The 19,262-nt window shown below is 39.7% G+C and overlaps 1 protein-coding gene across 3 annotated transcripts; it reads right to left on the bottom strand.

Moving 5' to 3' along the window:
- Positions 1 to 1,091: 1,091 nt before the first annotated feature.
- LOC111153284 (lactamase beta) lies at positions 1,092 to 17,809 on the bottom strand. 3 transcript variants are annotated; one of them, XM_022512212.1, is made up of 6 exons: positions 17,436 to 17,809; positions 16,928 to 16,994; positions 14,992 to 15,182; positions 14,136 to 14,487; positions 12,581 to 12,746; positions 1,092 to 1,871 (listed from the first exon to the last, which is right to left on the bottom strand). In XM_022512212.1, exons 1-6 carry the CDS (start codon positions 17,796 to 17,798, stop codon positions 1,340 to 1,342), a joined length of 1,671 nt encoding a protein of 556 aa, XP_022367920.1. In that variant the 5' UTR covers positions 17,799 to 17,809; the 3' UTR covers positions 1,092 to 1,339. The 3 variants fall into 3 exon arrangements, 2 of the variants coding, with proteins under 2 accessions (XP_022367920.1, XP_022367922.1); XR_002640991.1 differs by having other exon boundaries at positions 1,224 to 1,871; positions 12,581 to 12,742; XM_022512214.1 differs by lacking the exon at positions 1,092 to 1,871 and having other exon boundaries at positions 12,273 to 12,742.
- Positions 17,810 to 19,262: the final 1,453 nt, after the last annotated feature.

Here is a 19,262-nt window from a genome sequence, read left to right as displayed (position 1 = left end):
CATTATGTTGTGCCATTGTATGCTGCCCACTGTATGTTGCCCATGTGGGGAGCAGGTAACTTGTCTTTAGTTCACAGGTCTTCAGATAAAGAGGAACTATACTTATGGAACTACCCCCAGGAACCTCATCTACACCTAGACTTCCGTGATAGTTTTGAGCTGATACTATAATGGAATGAAATTTCTGGAAAACTTGGGAGGAGGTAGGAAGGACATTAATCACTAGGGACAAGAGGTCCGACCATGGTAGATGACCCCCAATGATCCCTACCTCCTGATATTCATACCCTGTGTAATCCCTCCAAGATTGTTATCAGGGTTGGTCTGTGAAAGCTAGAGAATATAGCAAATGTGATGGTATGTAATCTCTGAGGCGAGATTATCAAAAACATTGGCTTCTGCATGGCTCATGGCTCTCCTTCCAGGCCTCCCTCCCTCTCTCAATGTCTCTTGAATCACTCGCTCTGGGAAAAGCCAATTAATGGGACACTGAGATACTGAAGCAGTCCTACAGATAGACCCACATGGAGGGAAACTGAGACCTCTTGCTACTCACAAGCCAGAGGACTGACACTTGCCACCAGTCAAGTGAGTAAGCCATTTTAGAAGCATGTCCTCCAGCCTCAGAGAAGCCTTTAGATGACCACAACATCTTGTCTGCAACCTCATTAGAGAATGGTATCAGATTCACCCAGTCAAGCTACTGAGCCTTGGAAACCATGAGATAATTTTTTGTTCTTTGAAGCTGCAATAGATAACTAATATACATTTCTCATTAACTTGTTTCGGCTGTCATATTAAAATAGTAATATTTAAAATTCCCTGTTGAATGAGATTTTCTTTTCTTTTTTTTTTTTTTTTAAGATTTTATTTATTTGACAGAGAGAAATCACAAGTAGGCAGAGAGGCAGGCAGAGAGAGAGGAAGAAGCAGGCTCCCCGCGGAGCAGAGAGCCCGATGCGGGGCTCGATCCCAGGACCCTGAGATCATGACCTGAGCCGAAGGCAGAGGCTTTAACCCACTGAGCCACCCAAGCACCCCGAATGAGATTTTCTTAATATTACACATTCAAAAAATCTATTTTTATCAGAATATTTTATTTCAAGAATTAACACTTTTTTTGAAAAGTAAAAATAATATAGTTACTTCCCTGAGTATAAAGAACTAATCCTACAATAAAAGACAATTACAAAATTAAGCAATTAGAAGTACATAATTCTCTGCATTCAATTATACTCTATTACAAATCTATTTTTAAAAATCTCATGTATTTTGGGATTTGAATGTTTCGAACAACAGAAAGAACAAGAACAAAACAGCTCCTTTTGCACCTGTGATGTTAAGATACGTCAGCTCTGTCTTTATCAAATTCCAGAGCAATCTTTAAAGCAGTGCTATTGAGGCCAACAGACTGCATGTTACATATGATAGAAACGACTATTCCTCTTGGGGGAACCTTATTATTTATAGGTTCCGCATCCAGTTCTTCGGGAAGGACCAGCAGGACACTGCTGGCGCCCACCGCACCTCCAGTGTGTGAGGCATAATGCCGCTGCTTTCTACAAGAACCATATGTTTGCTTCTTTTCCACAACGCCCCACGCCATTGCGTATTTACCCTCTTTATCCCAGGACATCTCTGTGTTAGGGACTGGTGTCCAAATCATAACCATTGTTTCTGGCTTGAGATATCCGGGTAAAAGATTTTCATGGGAGTTCTTAAAGAGCCCGACTTGGTAACCATACAGCATTGCATTCCCAAATTTCAGAAGGTCACCCACTGTAGACAGAAATCCACCACCAGCCCATTTATAGGAGTTATCCACGTATGGTGTGTTGACAAGACGTCTCTTTTTATTGTAAACATAAAATCTAAAATGAAATAAGAATGGTCATTAAAAACTTAATAGTCTATTACGGACTTTACATATGAGGACGAATAGGGAGATATGTACATGAGACAGGTTGTTTCAACGTACTGATCATACATTCTGAGAAAGCATTCATTTTCAGTCTGATTCAGATTCTAATAAAACACAGATAATTGAGTAATTAAAGCATAGAAAGCGGTTGTTGTTGTTGTTTTCCTACTGGCATGGCTTGCCCATTTTGAGTGTATCAAACTTTTAATACCTGTAAAAATGAATTAATATTACATATGATACATTTGCCTGGTGCATATGCAGAAACACTACTGTCTGGTAGATATTTATAGTCCTTGGGCTCAGCGAGTCATATGTTGCATGTGAGTTTTATAACGAAAAGAGTATACACCGAGATGCTTAAGATTAATATTTGTAAGGAAGCTATACCTCCTGGTTAAAAATGCCATAGGAATACTATGTGTCATGATGTGACGTGGGACTTTCTTGGTGTAGTGAGAGAAGCTGAAGCTTGCAAACCTGTTTGAAACCCAGCATACCCTTACTAGCTAGTAAAATATGCTGGTTTTATTTGATTAACACTTGAAAATTCTTACTACGTGCCAGACATTGTTCTAAGAACTATATCAGTATGAACTAATGTATTCTTGTAACAAGGTTCAGAGGTAGGTACCACTATAATTCCTATTTCACAGATAGAAAACTGAGGCACAGACAGTAGAAATAACTTGTCCCAGACTACATAGCTTGTAAGTGGCAAGACCTGGATTTGAACCCAGGTGGTCTGCTGCCTCTCTGCTTCCGCATCCTAATTTGGGAAGCGGTGACAAAAATATCTTCTTTGCAGAGATGGGAAAACATGTATCAATCACGTTACTTATTTCTGGTAGCTACCTAATAAACGACAGCTGTTACTTACTCATGCATTCAACAGTTACTGATAGAGCACTTCCTGTGTGGGAGGCACTGCTTGAAATGCTGGAATAAAGTGTTAAACAAGAGAGACAAACTACCTGACTTCATAAGGTGTCTATTCTAGTATCATGTAAATGAAATGAAATCACAAAATAATTAAACCAAAAATGAAATGTGGCTTAAGAGAATCCTTTCTTTCAAGATTCTTAATAAAACGTGTCCTGAGGGGCGCCTGGGTGGCTCAGTGGGTTAAGCCTCTGCCTTCGGCTCAGGTCATGATCTCAGGGTCCTGGGATCGAGCACCTCATCAGGCTCTCTGCTCAGCGGGGAGCCTGCTTCCTCCTCTCTCTCTGCCTGCCTCTCTGCCTCCTTGTGATCTCTCTCTCTGTCCAATAAATAAATAAAATCTTAAAAAAGAAGAAGAAAGAGGAGGAGGAGGAGGAGGAGAAGAAGAAGAAAAAAAACGTGTCCTGAGGTTTTCAGAGTGCTGTCCCATCCGTAAGGATCTTCATCTTCATCCCACCGTGGCTGTTCGTAAGACTGTCAGACTGAATCTCACCATCACTTTCACCCACTTTATGGGTAAGGTCTCAAACTCAGACATTTCTTCCTAGAACTAGGGTTATCCAATCCGGCCAACTCTCCAACTGAGCCTGCTTTGTGCCCTCATTGTGACCCCCTCTATTCCCCTTGACTCTTCCCAATTTCCTAGGTCTTCTAGTTCCTAATTTCACTGAACTTTCTGTTCTAGCCTGAACTGTTTCAGCTGTGGTCTCACTAGCACCTTTGGGTCCTTCACTCTTCCAACCCAACCTGACAGTACACCAATCTGCCAATCCTGAATAAACCTAGGTACCCCTTTCTTTGGTTCTTTATCTGGGAAGAAAAGCTGCAGATATTCACATCACAAAGCTGACTGGTATCGATTCACACTCTTGGTAACGGTCTTCACTGCTGCTACCAAATCTCATTCTTTTCCTGGTTATTCCTCACAACAGCTAGTCCCAATCTCTTCCAGTCCTCAGCCCAGCAGACGACTATATCCTTTGTTTTACTGTGAAGATTCCAGAGTACTTTAGACAACTTAGATGGCCTCAAACTCCCATCTTTATCTTAAAATGCATTTATGGGAGCGCCTGGGTGGCTCAGTGGGTTGGGCCTCTGCCTTCGGCTCAGGTCATGATCTCAGGGTCCTGGGATCTAGCTCTGCATCAGGCTCTCTGCACAGAGGGGAGCCTGCTTCCTCCTCTCTCTCTGCCTACTTGTGATCTCTGTCGAATAAATAAAGACAAATCTTTAAAGAAAAAAAATAAAATGCATTTACATTATCATGCATTCTTTTTTCCTTCTCTCCAGTCACTTAAGAAAATTTCCTATTGTTTTTATGACTAATTCTACTACCTGCATCCCTGACTGCCTTTTTGCCTCTATAACCTTATTTCGCCAGTTATACTTCATAGATTATTTTATCTCCTTGCAGTCCATTCTCCATGCGGAAGCCTGAGATTTTGTCTTACCCTTCTTCCATCTGTTTGAAACCTTCCAATGATTACCAGTGTAATTACAAAACCCGAATTTCTTATGATGGCCTAAAAAACAATCAACAGTCCTCAACAGAAGCAGTACCAACTCCTTAAGGGAAATTTTTGGAGGCCTTTTTTTTAGATGTCACAATTACTAGAGAGCTCTTACTAACATTTAGTGGGCAGGGGGCTCAAGGGTCCTAAATGTCCTACGACGTGTGGAAAAGTCCCACACAGTAGTGTATATTCTCCCTTATGGTGGAAGACCTTCAATTATCCTACCGGTAATCATTTAAGTAAAGTATCTGTTTATAATGAGCTGAGATTAGAACCCTCTCATTTTATTTATAAACACAAAGTAGTCTTTGGACATTTTTATTCTACATTAACTTTCTTGAAAGTAACCATGGTGAAAACCGAAGAAAGACTGCGGGCGCCTGGGTGGCTCAGTGGGTTAAGCCGCTGCCTTCGGCTCAGGTCATGATCTCAGGGTCCTGGGATCGAGTCCCACATCGGGCTCTCTGCTCAGCAGGGAACCTGCTTCCCTCTCTCTCTATCTCTCTCTCTGCCTGCCTCTCTGTCTACTTGTGATCTCCCTCTGTCAAATAAATAAATAAAATCTTTAAAAAAAAAAAAAAAAAAGACTGCACTGGATTTCGCTCAGAGCTTTAGCCAGAGGTAGCCACCAAAGGCACCAGTATGACACACCCGTATTGGTCTGCATTTACAGTTGTTACATTTATGATGCTTTTATGTCTTAGGTTGTATCTGACTTTATCATGTCTTCTAATGTTGTGACTAAACCTTACATATCAAAATATCTATAATTTATTATAAATTATATTTCTTTTATTTATTTTACATATTTTAAAAAATGATTTTATTTATTTTACAGAGAAAGTGAGATACAGAGACAGAGCATGAGCAGGAAGCAAAGGGAGAAGGAGAAGCAGACTCCCTGCTAAGCAGGGAATAGGGCTTGATTCCAGGACCCTGTGATCATGACCTGAGCTGAAGGCAGACGCTTAACTGACTGAGCCACCCTGGTGCCCCTTATTTTTTATTTTAGTTGAGTAGTGAGGCGCCTGGGTGGTTCAGTTGTTGAGCATTGGCCTTTGGCTCAGGTCATTATCCCAGGGTCCTGGGATCGAGCCTCACATCAGGCTTCCTGCTCAGTGGGAAGCCTACTGCTCCCTCTCCCACACCCCCGCTTATGTTCCTTGTCAAATAAAATCTCTAAAAAAGAAAAAAAAAAAAAGGAGTAGTGAGTATAGGTTATAGATCATATAACCATATAGATCATTTCAGGAAACTAAAGGAGGTATAAAATACTTGTTCAAATAAGGGCGGGGGGTGTCTAATGGCACTGAGAGTCACTGTCCAATGCAATTTAGCCCCTACTTACTTCTGTGTTCTCATCACTTACAACATCTTGCCTTGCTTCTTTTTATGTCAGACTTATTTCTGTATTTGCAACAAGGCAATTTAGATTTCCTTATCAGTCATGTCTAAAATGTATTTTAAATAGATCCTCTACATTCTCTATTACTCTATATAACATTGCTTTGTTTTATTTTCTTCATATCAGTATCTGAAATTCTTAGTCTACATGTTTGTCTCTTCCCATAGAATGTAAGAGTCACAAGGGCAGGAGCCTTACCAATATTGCTCCTTGATGATTCCCCTATCTAGAACAGTACCTGCCACCCACTAAGTGCTCATTAAACATGTTTAGGGGTGCCTGGTACAAGCATCTGACTTCAGTTCAGGTCATGATCTTAGGGTCCTGGGATCAAGCCCAGTGGTGGCAGGTTCTGCACTCAGTGGGGAGTCCCTTCGCCCTCTCCCTTTGCCTCTCCCCCAGCTTGTGCTCTCTCTCTCTCTTAAGTAAATAAAATTTTTTAAAAAAATTAAAAAGCCAAAAAAAAATATTCAGTACATGAAAGCATCATTTGTTGGCCAAATAGTTAATGGAGACAACTTGCAAGGCACTGGAGAGACTAGTTAAAACATACACTGTAGCTGCTTTCAAGGCACTATGAGCCTTGTCAGACAGTTCTAAACTCAAAGCACTATATGAATCACCTGGGGATCCTGTTAAAATGAAGATTCTGCTTTAGTTGGTCTGGGAAGGGGTCACAAAATTCTGCAATTTTAACAAGCTCCCAGGTAATGTCAATACTGTTGGAGCCTGGACCACATTTCAAGGAACAGGTTGTAGGGTGACTACCAAGATGGATGGGAGGAGTCCTGAGCACTAGTGAGAGTGAGCCTTATTCAAATGGCTGATTACAAAGGCCAAGCTGGGGAGCAAAGCAGTTCCATTTGGCTATAGCAGAGAGCTTGTGGGGTAAGTGGTAGAAGGTGATGCTGGAAGAGTGGAGAGGGGACAGGTCACAAAGGCCTTTCTGTGCCATGCTAGAAGCTTTGACTTTGACTCCTTCACTTCAGTTAAAAAAATGCTCTGTTTTCTGTATCCTAAGGGAAAAACAACTTTTTAAAAAAATTATTTCTTTATTTGTCAGGGAGAGAGAGAGAACACAAGCAGGCAGGGTGGCAGGTAGAGGTAGAGAGAGAAGCAGGCTCCCCACTGAGCAAGGAGCCCAATGCAGGACTCAATCCCAGGACCCTGGGATCAGGACCTGAGCTGAAAACAGCAGCTTAACCAACTGAGCCACCCAGGTGTCCCAGGAAAAATAACTTTTATCTTTTTATCCTTGTTATAGCTTCTAGCTGCCAGTCCTTTCTCCCTCATCATTTACTGCCAAACTACACAGAACAGCTCAGACCGTCTGTTTCCAGGCACTCACCCTCTCTAGTCCTTTTCAACTCCTTAAAATCTGGCTTCTGGTCCACCATCACTAAACAGCTTTCTTCTGGATTTTCAAGGCTCTTCTAATTCTCTTGTATAGTCGATATCCTATTTGCTTCCTGCAGCACTGTTAACCAGCACTTCCCTGATACCCAATCTTGGCTAGTCTGCAGCTCTGAGCTCTCTCTTCTAGATCTCAAACCCACGATTTCCTATATCCCTCTAATCACTGCAGCCCTTGTGCCCAGGTCTTCCCTTCTACAGAGAAAACTTTAGGTCTGCATTAGTACCACAACCCTTCTTCCCAATCAGATTCTCTACTAGCATTAGTAATTCTCAAATCTGGTTTTGGAGAAGGGCAGGACAGTTATTTTTCAGAATCACCTGTGGGCCTCCTCTCTCAACATGTACCCTTCCCTCAAAATTCATAACTTTGGAGGTCTGTGGGCATATATAATTTGAAAACTTACTCCTTTCTTCCTTCAAGAATCTTCCATGTCCCCTAAAAGTCCAAGTCATAATACTGGGTGAACCAAGGTGGCCAAAGGCATGTGCTTTGAAGATTAAAAAAAATTAAGAAGACCACAGAGAATCTAAATATGCTCTCTTGAAAACCAATGACTAAGGGGCCCCTGTGTGGCTCAGTGGGTTAAAGCCTCTGCCTTCGGCTCAGGTCATGATCTCAGGGTCCTGGGTTGGAGCCCTGCAACAGGCTCCCTGCTCAGAGAGGAGCCTGCTTCCTCCCTCTCCCTCTGCCTGTCTCTCTGCCTACTTGTGATCTCTGTCAAATAAATAAATAAAATCTTAAAAAAAAAAAAAAAACCCAAAAACCAATGACTTAATGTGTGTGCTCTTCTCGTTTCTCAAAATAAACTTTTTTTTTTTTTTTTTTCCTTAAAGTAGGCTCCATGCTGGGAGGCTTGGACTCATGACCCCAAGATCAAGACCTGAGCTGACACAGAGTCAGAGGCCCAACTGACTAAGCCATCCAGGCACCCCTCAAAACAAACATGTCTAAAACTAATCTCTTCCAAATGTTCTTCTCTTACTTCTCCTCTCCATTATTTAAAACCTTGGTTGAGGGGCACCTGGGTGGCTCAGTTGGTTAAGTGTTTGCCTTTGGCTTGGGTCATGATCCCAGGTCCTGGGATCTGGTCCCACATTGGGCTCCTTGCTCAGCAGGAAGCAAGCTTCTCCCTCAGCCTGCTGCTCCCTCTGCTTATGCTCTCTCTCTCCCCCTCTGGCAATACGTAAATAAAATCTTAAAAAAAAAAAAATTACAACCTTGGTTGTCTCTCTTGCCCTCAACTCTCACATCCATCAGGATACTAAATCCTATTATTTAATCTTCGCTTTGTGACTTACCTTTTCCCTTTCCTTCATTCCTATGACTTCTCCCATATTTTAGGTCCTCATTACTTTCTTCCTGAACTCTAATTATATATATATATATATATTTTTTTTTTTTTTTTTTGAGAGGGAGAGCGAATCTTCAGCGGGTTATACGCCCAATGCACAGCCCTATGATGGGCTCAATCTCACAACCCTGAGATCACAACCTGAACTGAAATCAAGAGTTGGGAGCTTACTGACTGAGCCACCCAGGTGCTCCATTCTGATTATACTTCTAATTCCAGCCAACTGGATCTAAAAGAAACCACATAATAAAAATACATTTTCTTGCTGACAAATATATTTCTTACAGTGAACTCTGAGCCTGCAAACTAGGAGAGAACTACCTATATATTTTCACTGATAATCAGCTTTGTGTAACTTTAACAGTAAAGCATTCCAAACCACTTATGTCAAGGCTGGAAATCAGGATTCTTAGTCATTCTTCCCTTAAGGTATAAAAATGTGGAGAATTCTAGACTTCAGTCTAGAACTCTATACTTTTAAGTAAACAAATTCTAGGCTTTAATCTCTTGATTCCTTTTCACAGAGGACAATTAATGGCTTTTCATGGAAATAATTTTGTTCAACTAAAAGGTAAGTTTACTATTTCAAATTGCTAAGGAATTTCTGCAGTAAAAAGAACGCAATATAGACACGAGTTCTTGAGTAAGTTACTGAGACATCTCTGTAACTGAATAACTGATGGAATACTGCCAGATAACAAAGAGCCTCTTATTTATTTAAGAATCTCTAGATTCTGCACTAGAGCACTGAATAACTAGATATCTACAACTACAAACTGAGAAATTCAGAATACTTTTATTTCTGCAATGCTTCTTAAATGCCTTCAGTAATAATTACGTACTGGTTTGTGTTTTATTGTTATGAGAAGTTTAAAAACCCACAGAATTTAAAATGCATATAATAAAAACCAATCCCAATTTAACATTTAGCATTAATATTTGAAACCTATTACTATAGAGTCTATCAGCTAATGGCATAGAAAAGAGTTTCATGAAAAACAGTGCTTAGGATGCCTGGGTGGCTCAGTTGGTTAAGCATCTGCGTTCAGCTTGGGTCATGATTCAATGGTCCTGAGATCAAGCCCCCACCAGGCTTCCCATTCAGTGGGAGCCTGCTTCTCCCACTCCCCATGCTTTTGCACTCTTTCTCTGTCAAATAAATAAAATCTTTAAAAAATGCTTAATTTTAGAAGACACTTTTGCAAATAAAAATAATAATCATCATAAAGGTAATAATAGAAAGTAAAGACCGTATCTATAGTGCCAAAATACAGCAAACACTTCAGAAAATATCCATTGTATTTGCTTTTGGTCCCATCCAATTATAAAAGAGATTTTTGTTGCAAGTGTTGTGCCAAACTCACGGAATATGAACAGAGTCTAAAAATAAGCTAATGCATTGATTAGGGATTCCCCTATCAACAGAATGTCTTTCAGTGTCAAGAACAATCAGTCCACTCCCCCATGGGCATTTGCTTCAAGGTTTATTTTAGTTTACTTGCCTATACAGAACATACTTGTTATATAGAATCAATATATCTATTTGTGTAAACTAAGTCAACATTCCTAGTCTTCCATTTAAGAAAGTTCCAGTTTTATTCAGGACAATGTACCCTGCTAAAAACTAATTTCTCTGCATCTCTTACAGCTAAGTGTGGCCTGTTGCTAAAATTCTGGCTGAAGAAATATAAGTAGTATTTTGGGGTAGGATTATAGGGAAATATCTTAAAAAGGTGACAGACACTAGGACTGATTGTTTTGAACACACACACACACACACACACACAGAGGAGCAAAAAGATGCTAAGTATTTACTCTTGGGTTACAATAACTCTAAAAAGCCTAGGTTAGGATAATATAAATATATTTAATTTATAATTATTATGAAGGAGTGAGTAAACACCAATAAAGCTGCAAACTTTTGCTGGAAATTTTATTTCCTGCAAAATGACAAACATAAACGAATAGAAACATATGCATTTACTAAGTTTTACTTCAAGTTTTTTTTTTTTTTTTAAATATTTGTCTTTGAAGTTTCCTTTTACTCCCTGAACTCCCTTAAAAAGCTGGTGCCTTTAAGCTCTTTTAAAATAATTATTAACAAAAAAAGAATCAAAGTAGAGTTTAAGAGTCCCAAGTAGATACTGCATCAAGTAAAATAAAGATGAAGCGAGTGGACAGACCATTTTCACAGGTAACATTCTTTCTTTTTTTAGTGCCCTTTTCAGCAACCCATTTAATATAACTAAAATGAATCAACTACCCCTTTAGCACCATTCCGTACTTCCAAATCTAACAAACTCAGAGCTGATAGGAACTTTTAACAGAAGAAAAGGAAACCCACTGTCTTTTTTTTTTCTTCAAAGAATGGGCAATAAAATGAAATTAACTCACCATCATATGCCTTATTTTGATGATTTTGCAAGTCATAAATTACTCATTAAGAAAACAGCAAACTGCTTTGCAGTTCTGTACATTCAAAGACTCTTAATTTTCAGTTTAGAAAACAGCTCAGTGATGATACCTAATGTTCTTCTCTCCCTTATATATAAGTGTAGGCATTCATTATCAAACACCTAGATTTAAATCAAAATAAAATCATGCATCCACACCATCTTTACTAAAGAATTTTTTTTTTATACTCAATTGGCAATCTCCAGTATTCGTCAGTTTTTCTTATGCTTTCCAGTACAATGTAATGTTGGATCCCAAAATAATAAACACTAATTGAAGTGGTTGAGAACTACAGGCCATTTTAAAATTAAAATTCATTGCTTGCTGCTAACCTAATTTCTTTTAAGTCCAAAAAAACCTCCTTCAGGCTGATTTGCAATGCATATTTAATCCTTTTAAATATACTCGTAATTTTAAAATGGTAATTTAACTAAATATAACAGAAGACTGAACAAAACTAATATAGGGATAAGATAAAGCTAAAATAATCCCACAATTTCATCTATTTCAAGTACCATTAAGCCATCTGCAAAGCATGTACTAAGAAAAATATGCAAAGTAAAAGTAACAGTTGATTTGTTAAAAACCTTACCTTTCTAGTGAACCAAATAATAATGAGTAAAATGGAAAACATAACCATAAAACTCGTAGTAGTCATTAGTCTCAAAATTCTCTCCCAATGCCTCTTCTACGAATCATAATTTAGAAAAAATTATGATAAAATTTAATTTGGTATATTTCAATGAAACGACTTAAACTTTTACAGGGAGAAAACCCAGCAGGTACCACCTCAACAAAGCAATTAAATCACCACCACCAATGATGGGACAAAACGACTTCATGTGACTTCTGAGAGACATGACAACAAAACGTAATGTATGATCCTGGACTACATCCTGAAGCAGAAATTTTTTTTCTCTCCCCTTTCTTTTGCTATAAAGGACATTAGTGGAAGAACTGGCAAAATTTGAATAGGGTCTATAGAATTGATATAAGTACTGTGCTTATATTAGTTTCCTGAATGTCCTTTTTAAAAAAAAACACACACACATTTAATTATTTATGGGTGAAAGGTCTGTCTGCAACTTATTTCCAAATGGTTGAGAAAAAAATAACAGATAAAGCAAATGTGGTAAAAGGATAACATTTGGGGGAATCGGGGTGAAGGGTATATGAGAATTCTTTGTATTTAGTTTTATAATTTATCTTTAAGTGTTAAATCATTTCAAAATTTTAAGAAGTTAAAAATAGTAACAGATAAACAAAATATTAGTTACAACATAAAAAAACGGATGATGGGAGAGCAAATTATAGATAAATACACATGATAGGAGCAATTTTGGTTTAATTATGCAGGAGTTTAATTATTGCTGTCTCTCATCCAAGGATCCTGGAATACTCTGCAGCAAATACATTCAATTTCCCTTACTTTATAGATGGAAAAACAGACATGTAGAAAAGCTCTCAAAATGTGGCGAGTGTGATTTTTGGAATGGAGACAATGAAAGTCTGACTTTTAATGAACAGCACAGTGTTAAAATGTGATATAGTGAGACACACCAAAGGTATCATTTACCTTGCTCTATTGTAAATCACTGGCTCATTTTCCTCCTGCACAGTTGTCAGCATATCCAAGTCATGGAATATTTTCTGCATATAGTCCAAATATTTATATCCTGAAGCTCTTTCTACTATGGCTGCCAGTAGGGTATAGCCAAAAGTTGAATACAAAAACTGACTACCTTGAGACATCATTGCAAAGGGGGGAAGAAAAGAAAATGGTTCATTATTATTTAAAAACATGTAAAATATTTCCCACTGAAAATTGACATACCTTTATCTTTCTACTTTAGCATTCAGAAATAGATCACGGATGATATAGTAACAAATTTAGTCAACTTTGCAATGACCCTGCTTATTCCATGATTTAATGATGATCAGAATATGACTCTACTTCTTTCCATGATAATGAAATAAGCAAATCAATCCTATCTCAAAACTAAATTAAAATCCTTCAAAAAGGTACTAAAACAGGAAGGGAAAGAAAAGCAAATTTGATTTCTTGAGTTTATGATTTTGTTCTTAATATATCTTATACTCATTGTTCAAGGCATAAATTAGTTGTGCACATTCCTATTTTAATAAAGTATATGTAAGTATAAAAACAATTTCAAATAAATATTAAAATACAAATACATATTTAAATACAGCTACTGTTTCAAATAAAAACCTTTGTATCATTTGGGATTCTGGAAACATAGAGTGTATGATCTGTACTAATAACTGGAACCTTATATTTTAAGACAAAATCCATAAATATATTTCTTTCTCCTTTTTAATTTTATCTATATCTATTCATGGTAAAAAAACAACTTTTAAAATGAAAATGGAGGGGCCTCTGGGTGGTTCAGTCATTAAGTGTCTGCCTTCGGCTCAGATCATGATCCCAGGGTCCTGGGATCGAGCCCCACATCGGGCTCCCTGCTCTGCGGGGAAGCCTGTTCTCCCTCTCCCACTCCCCCTGCTTGTTCCCTCTCTCATTGTGTCTCTGTCAAACAAAACAAAACAAAACACAAAATCTTAAAAAAAAAAAAAAAAGGAATACAAGTACATAGACCTATGGTAAATTGAAAGACATTAAGTGGTTTTGGTAGGCATCGTATCAAAAAATACATTTAAAAAATTATTTTTATAGATCAGTTTTTTGGGAAATAAAATTAGTTGACGAAAACCAATTTGTTTAAGGAATGAAGGCAAAAAATAAGTTGAGAAATTTAAGTACTAAATTGATCACTAACTAAATACTGACATATTAGCAATATTTTATCATGCCCTCTTTGGTCCAGATTTTATTTGAAGAACAATTATTACATTTCTCCATAATTTTCCACAAATAGCTTGATCCAGAAAAATCCACTAAATGAACATGAGGCTAAATCTAAACAACTAGCTACCTGTACACTAGGCTTTGTCAAGAATTACAGACAAGAAGGCACACACTGGACTGACGACAAAACCCATGCTACAAGCATCAAGCACATCCAATGCCCTCAGGATGGGATCATTTCAGATTTTCTGAAAATTAATACTTCAGTAATGATGACTTTGTAAGAGAAGGAATTAACACTCACCAGGTTTAAAGAACAAAGGGTCATTTTTAAATAATCTTAGTGATTCAATTGAATTCTCAAACTTTTCTTTCAAATACAATTCACCTTGTTCAAAATCATTCTTTTTCTTGCCAGGTTTTAAGTTCCGGCCTTTGGCATCAGTATCTTGCTCTATCTTAGCTTTAACAAAGTCATTCTTTTCATTGCATTTGCCTCCTTTTTCTTTGAACTCTTTTTCTTGGTCAGATTCCACTGTCCCTTTCATCATCTTCAAGGCTTTGTAAGCTTTCTCTTCTTTCACCTTTTTCATGTCCTTTTCATAATGACGAATTCCACTTAAATGGGAAATCAGTAATCTTGTTGTGACAGAAACCTAATCATAAAAACATGGAAATTCAATTACAATATTAAACTGTATAATAAAAAGTTAGCAGGGGCACCTGGGTGGCTCAGTGGGTTAAGCATCTGCCTTTGGCTTCGGTCACGATCCTCAAGTCCCTGGATGGAGTCCCATTGTCAGGCTCTCTGCTCAGCTGGGAGACTGCTTTTCCCTCTCCCCATCCCTCCCTGTTTGTGTTCTCTTTCTCTCTCTCGCTCTCTCTCTCTCAAATAAGTTAATAAAATCTTAAAAAAAATAAGAAATTAGTGGCCTTGGAATAATGCCTCAGGAATAGTTTCCACCTTAAACTGCTACTGAAAAACATGTCACATACACATCTTCAGCTTTAAGTTTCAGAAAAATACCCAATCGATTATCACTTGAATTAAGAAACCCCTTTAATCCATTAACAATAGTTAAAAACAAACCAAAGAATCTTATGAAACCTTTTAAACAATTTAACATGCGGTTAGTAAAATGAACTGTGAGTTTCATTACCTTTTCACCTTCATATTCTTTTTCTGGGAATTCAGGAACATAATGTTGTACTGGCATATCAAGATCCAGTTTCCCAGCTTCCCACAGTTTGGCAAGAGCAACCATGGTGAGGCTTTTGCTGATACTGGCAATTCTCATAACAGTCTCTGGCTTGCAGGGTACACGGTTCTCAACATCAGCATAACCTAAGCCTTTAGAAAAAGAAAAGCAAAAATTCACTAATAACAGGCTTCATGGTCAAAGGAGTCCTCAAAAACTGAAATAATACTATCTTAGAACAACCCATGTATTTATCTAAAGGAAAAGATATTCCACTTTTATAAGCTAATTAAGAGTGGGTGAGAGTCTTAGTATTGCTGGCAACAGTAAGCCTAACAACTTAATCTTATAACTAAACTGAAATTGCACTCTGTGCACAATAGTAATTTTCCATCTGGTTCAGATATTAATTTTTCTTAGTTTATCCAGACAATTTAGTCATCCACATTTTACATAAGTTATTCTATATTCTTCAAAGAAAACATCATTGTTCTTCAGGTTATATTTACTTTGATTCTTGAGTTTCCACTAGATTCCTTAAAATAACCACCCAATAAAAGTTAATGTGAAAAGGTGTCCTGCAAACCCAATCTTGGTAACCATCAGTTTACCTCAGCTGCAAACCAGAAAAAAAGGTACTAGTAATTCAAAGCTCCTAGAGACTTTTTTTAAAAGTCTGTTTTCATCTTCGGGAGGCTGAAAGTGTGAAAATCTAAGCGATAAGACCTGAGATCTAAAAAGAATGAAAAGATATATAATAATTGTTTTTAAACTATAAATATAGATTACGCTGAAAAATATTTGCAGGGAAAAAAAGCCCTCACCCGTAAAGCTGACATTTATGTAATTTTTGATTACAGCATTTCCCATAAATTGGGTATGCTGACCAGGCTTGGGGGAAGAATCATTTTTCTTTAAATTCAAAACATTATTGCTCTTAAAACTTTTAAAAGTACTAATTCCTTTACACGATGTCTGAAACATTTCCTAAATGTAGGGTTCCTAAAAACCTGGGATGACCAGTTGGACCAAATTATGTGTAATGGGTAAGTAAATCAAATTATAAAATACGCTTTGATAAAATTATCATAAAATGATTAGAAATCTCTTTCCCGGGGCGCCTGGGTGGCTCAGTGGGTTAAGCCGCTGCCTTCGGCTCAGGTCATGATCTCGGAGTCCTGGGATCGAGTCCCGCATCGGGCTCTCTGCTCAGCAGGGAGCCTGCTTCCTCCTGTCTCTCTGCCTGCCTCTCTGCCTGCTTGTGATCTCTGTCTGTCAAATAAATAAATAAAATCTAAAAAAAAAAAAAACCAAAAAAAAAAAACCTCCTTTCTCTAAAAAAAAAAAAAAAAAAGAAATCTCTTTCCCAAAGCTTCTAGCTTTTGGTTCGAAAAAAATAGCTAACACCTCTGCCCGGCTTAAAAAAAAAAAAAAAAAAAGTAATAAAGGAGATCGTAAACTCCTTTAGACAAGGAATCATGAATGGCCCTAGTTCTTGATACAGTGTATTTTACAGAATAGGGGACTCAATAACCTGTTAATGAAACTGTTAATTAAAAAAGAAAACAAACTTCTGACGTTTTATCCAGAAGTAAGAGTTATCTACAAATATGCAGGTATCGGATTGCTCTATATCCAAGTTTCAGAACAATAAATCCAGCCTTAGAAACAAGCCATTTTTAAGACTTCAAGAGTCACATTTAAATCTTGCTGTTTACAGAAAGCCCGATTCTTTACTGTTAGACATGTTTTGTCTACAATAAGTACGGCTTTATGAAAACTGAACATTTCATGGGATCTACTCCTAGCAGTAAATTTCACTTCATTTCATGAAATCAAAATTTCATTCATCAGCTGGCACAAAACAAGCCAGTAAGTAACAGTTTTCTGAGCCCACCTTCTGACCAGACTTCTTTTCCATCTACAGAGACTCCAACCACTATGCCGGGGGCGCCCACCTCATCCTAAAAGCGAAGGGGAAACGACACATTTCAAACACAAGTCGAAACGCCTCGCACAGCGCACCCCGCGAGGCTCTGGGGCCTTCTTGAGGTCCCGCCCCTGCGTCAGGGCCCTGCCCCTCGGCCCGGGCCCCGCCCACCTCGGTTCCGCCAGCCCCGGCTCTAACGGTGAGGGGCGTGCCTGGTCTGCACTGAGGGCGAAGGGGAGGTTCCCCGGGCGGGCGGTGTGACCTCCGCCCCGACTTGGGCAACCCGCAAGAGCTTCTGACCGTGGCCGGGGAGTCAGGGAACGGGAAGTCCTTCTCGGAAGCCGGCCGCGGGCATCCCACCGCCTGGGATGGGGTCCGCTCGGGCCCGGGAGATGATCACCAAGGGGCCCCATTCCGAGGGGTTGCGGGCGGTGGAGCGCCGGTTTCCCGGCCGCCTACGCCCGCGTCTCCGCACCTTGATCCGGTGCAGCAGGTCGCGGCTGCTGTCGATGGCTCTGGCGAAGCGCCGGGATGGGGGCGGCATCGGGGTCTGTGCAGACCACGGAGCGAGGGGCTGCTCCTGTGGCGGCAGCGGTTCGGCTTGGGGCGATCCCTCGGGGTCGGGGGCCGCCGGGGACTGCGCGGGGGCCGCGCCCCTCAGCCCGCCCGCCAGCTTCACCCCGAGTGCCAGCCCCAGCCCCAGCCCGAGGCCCCCGACCCAGCCGGGGCCGAGCGGCGGCAGCCCGGCGCGCTGGTGGGCTCCGCGCCTTCCGCAGCCCCAGGCCCAACCCCCGGGGGTCGCGGCCCGGGCCGTCAAGGCTGACAGGAGCCGGTACATGGCGTCCGCCGAGAGCCGGCAGCCTCAGAGCTCTCGAGGCTGGGCGGGCGGGGGAGGCACGGCTAGGGGAGGGGACTAGATAGAAGGGAGGGGGCGGTGACCGCGCGTAGACCTTAGCAGTCGACGCCGGATGCCGGAGCGTCGATCGCATCGAGCCTTTCCTCCTCTTTTCCCTTTCTCTCTTTGCGTTTTCTCAGTGTTCGTTCATCTTACCCCACACTGCTTTTCTTCCGTCTTCCTCTGCTCCGATCAAGTGTCACCTCCTCAGAGAAGCCCTTCCAGTTGGCATCTAAATGGGAGTACTCGCCACACCTTTTTGACCCGCCAGTGCGCACACCTCCTTAATAACACTTAACACTTCGTTTCATTGAACTTACCAGACTGTGCCCTCCTTAGAGAGTCGTGATTTTTACTTTTGGATCATCAGCTCTTGGAACAGCGCTGGCACACAGCAGCCGCTGAGCAGGCATCTTCTTTGCCCCTAGGACTCACTCCCTCTTGCCATTTCCTTCCTTTGTGCCTCATTTCAGCTCCTTCCATTTCCCTAAGGCCCTTTTAAAATCTCTTACTTCTGGAGGTCCAGAGCCACACCACATCAAACATTAAGTTATATGTAGACTTATTAAAAACAATTTTTCTTTTTGCTGAAAACATTAAAAAATTTTTGTGCACTTGAAAATTTTTAAGACAAAAGTAATTAATATAATTTATAATTAGCTATGATTTCTGACATCTATAGATGATCAGAAAGTCTTGTGAAATAAGAAATCTAACGTCAAATTGCTGCAATATGTAAAATGTGTATAATCCTAACTGAACAATTAATGGCAATGTTAATTTTGAAGATAATTAAACATTTATCCATTCCTTGTACAACACACACACACACACACACATTTTTTGAAAGCTTCTAGTCCTTAAGTACAGGAGCAATATAACCAATGTTTATAATGACCCTGTGTTCCCTCGCAGGTGGAATGCATACACAGAGAGTTCACAGATTTGAATTGACAAGATAGTGTCAGGGGAAGAAGCTGTAAACATTAAGTTAATAATTGTTTAATTATTTAAAAGGCAATAATGGTAACCACACCTAGTCAGGAGATATTGGGGCTAAATATAAGTGTTGGGGCTGCTAACAAAGCTGCCAACCAGAAGAAATCGGGGTATCCTAAGATTCGGGAGTTTGGCACTGAAACTCACAGAGGTTTCTGGAGCACCACCTGCAGTTAGAGTGGACAGGTGCATTCTGTCAAGATGGTATTGTTGGTTCCCACCCTGGGAACCCCACTACTCCAAGCACATGACAGCAAGAGCAAAGTGTAAAAGACATAGCTAGTCATGATTACAATGGGTGCTCACTTTATCATGCTTTTAAAAATTGTACATATATATTTTATGTACTCTTCTGTACATCTTATTGGATGAAAAATGGAACAGAAGCACAGAGCCATGCAGAGAGCA

This window comes from Enhydra lutris, unplaced genomic scaffold, assembly GCF_002288905.1.
Source record: "Enhydra lutris kenyoni isolate GAN:26980312 unplaced genomic scaffold, ASM228890v2 scaffoldscaffold31, whole genome shotgun sequence".
NCBI lineage: Eukaryota > Metazoa > Chordata > Mammalia > Carnivora > Mustelidae > Enhydra > Enhydra lutris.
Note: the sequence above shows the minus strand (reverse complement) of the source record. Positions and strands in the feature narration are given on the sequence as shown.